Source organism: Andrographis paniculata, unplaced genomic scaffold (genome assembly GCF_009805555.1).
Source record: "Andrographis paniculata isolate CXL003 unplaced genomic scaffold, ASM980555v1 Contig5END, whole genome shotgun sequence".
Taxonomy (NCBI): domain Eukaryota; kingdom Viridiplantae; phylum Streptophyta; class Magnoliopsida; order Lamiales; family Acanthaceae; genus Andrographis; species Andrographis paniculata.
The window spans coordinates 4,083,091-4,091,574 of record NW_026137595.1 but is presented as its reverse complement, the minus strand read 5'-3'; the positions used below and the strand labels follow the sequence as shown (position 1 = coordinate 4,091,574).

General features: G+C 32.4%; 1 protein-coding gene across 1 annotated transcript; it reads right to left on the bottom strand.

Annotated features, from left to right (window-relative positions):
* Positions 1-966: 966 nt before the first annotated feature.
* Positions 967-7,143, bottom strand: LOC127258721 (uncharacterized). Its single transcript, XM_051285673.1, has 7 exons — positions 6,723-7,143; positions 5,638-5,737; positions 5,003-5,065; positions 3,725-3,839; positions 2,489-2,571; positions 1,646-1,707; positions 967-1,392 (listed from the first exon to the last, which is right to left on the bottom strand). The coding sequence occupies exons 1-7, from the start codon at positions 6,938-6,940 to the stop codon at positions 1,284-1,286; spliced, it is 750 nt and encodes a 249-aa protein (XP_051141630.1). The 5' UTR covers positions 6,941-7,143; the 3' UTR covers positions 967-1,283.
* Between the last annotated feature and the right edge of the window lie 1,341 nt (positions 7,144-8,484).

Below are 8,484 nucleotides of genomic sequence, written 5' to 3'. Positions count from 1 at the left end.
GGTTGAATTTTATTCGTGATGTTCTGGAACAAGATAGGTTTTCTATTCAGAAAATAGCTACAGAACACAATTCAGCTGATATGTTGACAAAGGCGCTACCAACCGAGAAGTTTCAGCACTGCTTGAACTTGGTGAATATTCGCAGGAGGTAAAACCCTCTCGGGGCATCTGGCAGGAAGGAGACGACTGAGAGATACTGACGAATCTTTGGCGGTTGGAGAAACTCCAAGTCAAGGTGGAGATTGTTGAAACGTGACTTGGATTTAGCGATCTACCCGACCCAAAACCAAAGCAAAAGGGCTGTTTCAATTGGCAGGATTCCTTTTGGGCTTATCCTAATTAATAACAAATAGGCTTAGGGTTTAAGGTGTTTTGGGGTATTTATAAATAGATAGCTATGGTTCTTAGTCGGATGACATTATTGTAAATTTCTGAATCAGTATAATAAAATCTCTCCGGTTCCTGCCCGTTGACGTAGTTACCGAACCACGTAAAACCTCTGTGTTCTTTATTTGCTTTCTTTCTCGTTTTCTCGTAACAACATGTAATAGGCTAGTTTAGAATAAACATCAACTTTAACGAGATAGTGTTTTCTAAAACTTTAAATTATAATATTATTTTAATTTACATTCAAAATATCGTATCAAATAACTATTAAATACAAAAACTTTGTTCTTCTTTTTCAACAGAATTTTCAATATATATATTCTATTTACTCAGTAACAATTATCATAAAATATTATTTTTATATTACTTACACAATTAGAGAAAAATTTACCCTTTTTTTTTTTCTGAACTATCATAAAAAAAGTATTTTCATTTCTCTTTTAGAGAAAAATATATACACAATAAATAATTATTTGGTATAATACTCATACATATTTTAGATAATGTTTCTTTTTAAAATCAATTCAAACAGACAACTTACCAATTTGAATCCCTTTAAATTTTGTTTTTCCATTACAATAAATAATATTTTCTCCCTAGCAATACAAATAAATTGCAGCAATTTCTGAATAAAAATAAATTAAAAAAAAATCTCCCTAGATTTACTTATTTACACAAGAAAAAACAAATTACAACATACTCTACACAAACTCACTATAGTGGCTGAAAGCAAGAAACTGAGAAAGACAAGTAGAAACTATTACAAAGTGCAAACATAAAAGAAATACGACCTTTACATACCACAACTGAGACCTGACTTGAACTAACCACTTCTTAATTTTTATTTTTTCGCTACAACTACAGATGGATCGAGGGAGAGGAGACGAGCGAGGGCATCACACCTTTTTTGGCAGTGGTCGAGGGAGAATGGAGTTGGCGAGTTCTTCGTTCAGCTTGACCGGCAGCGGAGGCATCTGCTTCATTATTTCTGGCAAGTCATTGAAACTGGCATACAGATAGGATCAGAATCTTGTTGTATTTTGAAATTCAACAACGGACCAATAGGAATGAACGGGAACGCATGGTATGATATTTTTTCGTACCAGTTACCAATAGCAGGCGAATTGGTAAGGTAACGATAAAGGGATATCAAAAGGATAAAGCCAGTGATACCATGGAATATGATTCCCCCATGCTTAAAAAAAAAGTGTAATAATATGAGAATTTGATATTAGGAACCGAGGGGGCAGAGACATACTCGTTCAAAATTGAAAGGATGTTGGATCGAGCCTGACAGAAGAGATCAATGTTCTCATGTATCTGCACGTAAATACAAAAGCAAAATATGATGTCAACTCTATCAGTAAAGGCAAGAAAATCAATAAGAATCGAATTAGAAGATGACATGCTATCGGAACTTCTTTTGTTATGTTAATCATTAACAAATTATTATTATTATTACACATCGTTGGCATGATAAAACAAGAGATTAATATAAGATAAGATGGAAACATGAGGTTGCTAGCAAAGAATGAGGGAGTGATCAACAATGACAGCTTGTTGATGAAAAATACTGGATACATGAATTTATTTTATTGACTATTAATTAACATGAAAAAAAAAACAAATAGTAATAATAGTAATGAAAGTATAAATAAAAATCAATGGTACAGGTTTAAGTAAAATGGTACTATATTAGGATAAAATAAATACAGTATAAACAAGATTAACATACACAATGGATGCAGAATAATTATTATCTAGGTAAAACTTCAGAGACAAACATTCAATTCAAGCCCACTAAATTCATTTCCCAACCACGCACTGGACCTTACCCGGAGAAACCCATAATAAGAAATTTTAAACCATAACAAATTTTAACCCACAAAGAACATAAGTGGATGGTAGAAAACCACTATTGATCCTGAGTTGGGTCATTCTCTGACCATCACAATAAGGGCAGGAAACTTCTTAGCATCTCTCAGAAAGAAAATTATATATATTAATATATATATATATATATGTATTGTGCAGGGAAGAAATATTAATGCATTCTAAATCTTTTAAAAAATGGGAAAATACAGTCTTTGATAAACAATACCTTGAAAGCAGAGAAGTTGGCAGAAATTTGATCCAAGGCATGAGCATTTTGCTCGAGAAGCTGACCTGTAGCTCCACCAATAGCTGCAATTCACAAACTAAAAATTAAGGAAGCAAACAAAACAAAAGGTAGAACCAATGGCCATTTTAGAAAATAACACAAGAAATGATCTATGCATCTTAAAGTTGGAGCACATAATGAATACCACATTCTACTTTGTTTGATATTCAGATAAGCTATAAAATATGTCCAAAGAATAACTTATAATTTATTCTGTGTCAAACACAGCAGCATTAGGTGTTCAGCCATGAAAAACAGAATCAAAGTCTAGTTCAAAATAAGACCACATGAAGTTTATTGGCCACAACTTTCACTCCCACAAAAATTACCAGCTCTCCCAAACAAATTGTTGATTAGTGAGGAGGAGAAAAAAACAAAAAAACAGATAGAACCCGCTCACTAGCTAGCTGGACTAGTGGGGCCAGCTTGAAAATACAAATAAATAGTAGAATACCAGAGCATTCAGATGCAAAACAATGAGCAAAATTCAAAATTATGGTAGGGAAAAACCAAGAGTACCAATTAAGTTCATGATCATCATAAAGGACAAAACTTGCTACTAGATGCAATTCCAAGGTTATTAAAAAAAAAATGCATTTCCATGTTTTGATCATAAATGAAAGGAAAGATGAAGATATAGTACAAACATCATTAGCAAAAGATTTATGCAATGCAGATTAACACATTCCATGTCACAAGGGCTAAGCCCCATTGGGATTCAGACCTGTTAAGGTATTTCAGAACAGCCCTAAGCAGGCTATAATTAAGTTTTAGGGCTATTGTTTTAGGATTATCCAAATTTTGAATTATAAATAAATAAATAAATAGGTCTTTTGGCTTAGTGGGGCAGAAGGATAGTATCCTTGTGTAAGACATAAAGAAGTTCCTTTATATTATTGTTTCATTTAATTTCTTTTAAATAGATATTTGCTTTTTGTAACAGCGGACAACACAGCTTCACCCAAATAAAGTAATGAAGAGGAACAATGAATATTCTAATTTGCATTTCAACTTCCATGCAGAAAATTTATTATACTCAAAAAGGGTGGTGGTATACCACTATGAAGAGAACATGGAGAATAAAAATACTGAGATGAAAATTTGCCTAAACAAAGAAAGCCAGAACTAGACCAACATAAGATTTAGCATGTCGGCTAATTTCCAAAAGCAACTGACCTTTGTATGAGATTCCATCATCACTATCCAGTGACATCATTGACTGAACATAGGGCGGATTATTGGCTCGGCTTGCTACTTGAGAAGATTTTGGCAATGAATCTATAACTTTTTCCTGAAAACAGAGGCATTGGTTGGATTAATCTTTTCTATTGTTCAGTTAAATCTACAAAAACATTACCACCTCCGTCTCATTAGTCTGCTACTTTTGTTTTATAGGGCAGTATTTTAGGTAGTATATTTTGATAGTAAAAAAATGATGATTAATTTGCTTCCAAAGAATCATTGAACAAAAAGAATGGCCAACTGAAAGTCTAAAACAATAATATAAATAAAAAATACTACAATTGAATGGTATGAACTTTTAATTTCACCTAACTAGACATTGAAATTGCTCTCTTACGATGGATACTATCAAAAGGCAATTTTACCCCTTATGTGTGCAAAACATCTCTATTAATGTGAATCTCTATCAATGTGAATCTCTACAATTTTATTGTTTAAAACTGGTTATGGAACATCCATTAAGTTGCACTAGCATGCAAATTGGAAACGCCAGTTTCTCACCCCAAATGATGACCAATAGTTCATGCATAATCGATCCTTGGCATTAGCACGGAATGAACGGGCTAGAGAAATGACCTAAGAAGCCAGTGTACTAGTACAATGATTGTGAAAGATAAATAGCATCATCTAGCACTTCATGTAGTAGGGGAAAAAACAATGGACTAGTAAAAGCTAAAATGCTTAGTTTAAATCAATTGAACATTGCGAGAGTTCTGAAAACTAAATAAATAAATAACAGAAAAAGCTTCAAGAAATGGCAATTAAGAAAGTGCAATGAATAGAAGGCCTCAAAATATATTTATCAGGACTAGACGTAAGGAAGAATAATCATAGACTAAAAAATATGAATGCTTTCCTAATAGTGGAATATTCATGACTACCATGCTCATGCAAATGTTTATTGGCATGAGTATATGCTATGATGCAGTTATTCAAAGGGAAAAATTACATATAGTCATTAAAAGAATGACGCTGCAAATGCTTAAATATAAATGATACTCCTACAAAATCACCATGGACCACCAATTTTCAAGTTACAACTTATTAACTAATTAAACGTTGGACGGACAATATGTGTGACACATATTCCAAGAGAGATATTGTAGGGAAATAAGACAATAGGAAGAGAAAATTAAAATAAAATAAAAATATTTAAAGGACTAGTATGGTTGTTAGGGACATTTAACAAAGAAGACGGTAAAAAATAATTACCTTCTTATCTTTACTTTTCCTTGAGTTATGATCATCTTTCCTTCTCTTGCCGTTTTCCTTTTTCTACAAAACAGAAAGCCATTCATGTTACATTTGTAAAAGAGAGCTGATCACAAAAATCAGATCCACGGTGAATCCATCAACACCTAAAACTTCATCAAACTTGGGATAAGATACAAGGATCACATTTAATCGTTGAACTCAATCAAGTCACATATGTCCTAAAAATTTAATGTAGCATATTTTTTTAGAGTTCATTCCAAATTCTCTTCAGGTTTTCCTCTAGATCTGTAGTGACTATTCAAATAAATTTTACAAATGCTTTTATGGTCAAGTGCTGCCATATTTCATACTTCAGATGGCTAAAGATTATGGAGATCTTAGTTAAATAATTATTCATTTATTTATTTTATACCTTCAATTACATTATCAACTTTGGCTTCATATCTAATGTAGATATCTGTTCATCTCTGGCAACCCTTTACTCATGTTTTTTAAGTGTGAAAAGTCAATCAATTAACTTGGAAACCATTATAACTTAAAATTACAAAGCATTATCTCCCAAAGCATTTTCTTGGAATTGAATTTCAAACAGCTAACTAAAATTTCAAAGTTAAATGACAATAAGGGCTTACGTTCATCCATCGGCATCGAAATGCAACATCACGAACTGTCTTATCTTTTAAAGCCTGAGCAATTTTAGCATATCGAACTATGCTTGGTTCAGATGCATATCTACAAAAAACACATCCGCTCAGTATTAACATGGTACATGAATGAAACACAAAAGAATGCAACTAATGGCAAAACTCAATTAAAATCATCTAATAATGAATGCATATGTCAGTGCAGCAAATGGTTTGGTATAATCAGAATTCTGTTTGAAATTTTGGATATGGACATGAGGCAGCAAAAAAAAAGTTCCACAAGTAGACCAACGAGAAGCAGCACTTCCGCACAAACATTACATAATGAAAAATTGTTTGGGCAATAATGAATACTGTTAAGCAAATACAAATCAATTACTTGCAGAAATCACTGAAAACTACTCACACCCGTATGCTCATGCACATCTAAAAGCACTCCTTTTATTCTACTTTTTCAATCAATTTCACAGTTTCAAATAGAAATGCCAGAGGGAACCAGAAAAACCGAATGCAGAATTTCAGAAATCCTCCAGATGTGTGGTACACAATAGTTCCATGTTCCACCATGCGGTGCTGTTGGTATAGTTGTTTATAGATCACAAGAAACTGGCAGTCACTAAAATCCCCTAAACTAATCAAAGAAAATGAAGTTGACGACATGCCAACAACTAAGATCTTTACGCTTCAAATTCAAATCTTATGTTTTGAGCTTACCATGTCCTGAGAAATCTTCGCCATAAAATGCATCAGCTTTCAACTTGCCTAAAAAATGCATTGAAAAAGGATATGCTTGTATACCTTTTAGGAGCAGTTATAGCAACTGCACTTCTGCACTTATATCCTGCCTACTACCAAACAATGGGTGTTTAAAATTTATTCATTTCTTGCTTCTCAAACACACAAAATCATCTCCATAATATCAAAACCGTCATATGCAAATAAAGCCAATGCAATGGTTATTTCATTCAAAACATACACAGCCAAAACACGAAATAGCATATAAACAAACAGCTGACGAACAAATCGAGCCAAAAATTCAACAGAAACAGTAGGAATTAACAAATTAAGCTCACTTCGCAAGCAAATCTTCGAGCGTGGACTGTTCCTCCGGTGTCCAATCAAGCGAGAGGCCCGGGTTATGGCGGAGGGAAGTCTGGTTGGGTCCCGCCACGGAATTCTCCGTGGCGGAGACGCTTCCGCCATTCGCATTCTCTTGCGCGGCGCCGTTGGAGTTCCCGTTATTGGCGTTCCCGTTACTGTGAACCCCTGAAGGATTTGCACTGGCAGCCATCCAAAGACAAATCGGAAACAACCAGAGAGTCGATCGTAAACAAAATTTCAGAGAAATGAGCAAAAATTGATGGAATTTAGCAAGGTCTGTCGGCGGAAATCGGTGCAATATCGCATGGTAATCAGGAAGTCATCACCGAGTGGGGGTGGGGAAAATCTGTACGGCACTGGGTTTAAAGCCTCCGTTCTGTTCGGTTCGGCTTCCGCGATTTCTATTTTAATATCTTTTTCTTATGGGTAGATATTTTCTTCTGTTTACGTTTTTCCCCTATACTTTTCTGTTTTCTCGCTTCCGCCCCGATATTTTACATGGTCTCAATTTCTTCGTGACTGGGTTTTCTTGTCAATTGTTTTTGTCATTTTTTTTATTTATATATTTTATTAAAAATAATTATATTAAATATTTATGTTAAAACTTTTTACTATTATATATTTTTTTAATTCTCAATAAAATACTTTTATTTCCGAACTTTTATGTCACTATACTCATGTAATTAAAAATACATAAACAAAAAAGTAAAAAAAAATATTATACAAAATTTATTAAAATCTTAATAAATAAATTAAAAATAAATAAAATAGTGATAAATTGATAATTTATAACATAATAATAATAATAAAATTATGAGTAGATAAAATTATTTATTATAAATAATTATATAAATTTAATAGATCATAAAATAAAATGCAAATTAAACATGTAAAAAAATACTTAAAATAAGTAAAAATAAAAATTTAAAATAAAAACTAGAATTTATCACTTTGTAATTACTTAGAGTTTCTCTGAGTTTTTTTTTTTTTCAAAAAAAAATTATTATAATTTTTTAAAATTTTTCCATATTTAAACCAAAATATTAATATACCTCAAAGTTCACAATAACAATTTTACTTTAAAACTTTTTATTATTTATGTGTTCTTACACTTAGAAAAATAGAAAGAAAATAAAATTATATTATTTCAAAAAGAGAAAAGGAAAGAGTATATATATATATAACAAATTTGAAAATTTATCATAACTAACTAAATCATGAATATAGATATGGATATAGATATGGATATCATTTTAATAAATGTAACACTTCCCTCAAGCTGGAGCGTACAAATCATACAATCCAAGTTTGTTGCAGATAGACTATGATTTAGGACCTCTAAGAACTTTCGTAAATATGTCTGCAAGTTGATCATTTGAAGGCACATATTTAGTATCTATATATCCAGATAATACTTTCTCTTTGATGAAGTGACAATCTATTCCGATATGCTTCGTTCGTTCATGAAATACTGGATTTGATGCAATGTGTAGTATTGCTTAGTTATCACACCATAACTTCATCTTCGTCACATCACAAACTTGAGTTGACAAAGTAATTGTTTAATCCAGAGAAGCTCACATGTAGCTAAAGCCATAGCATGATATTCAGCCTCAGCACTAGAGCGCACATCTTGTTTCTTACTTTTTTGAGAAATCAAATTGCCTCCAATAAACACGCAATAACCAGAGGTAGAACTAGGGATTGATAAATTTACCGAAAAAATTGGTATAC

Coding starts and splice junctions, on each gene's coding strand:
- LOC127258721 (XM_051285673.1), bottom strand. CDS start 6,940: ATGGCTGCCAGTGCAAATCCTTCAGGGGTTCACAGTAACGGGAACGCC. Junction 5,738..6,722: donor CTCGAAGATTTGCTTGCGAA/GTGAGCTTAATT, acceptor TGTTTTTTGTAG/ATATGCATCTGAACCAAGCA. Junction 3,840..5,002: donor GGAAAAGTAAAGATAAGAAG/GTAATTATTTTT, acceptor CTCTGTTTTCAG/GAAAAAGTTATAGATTCATT.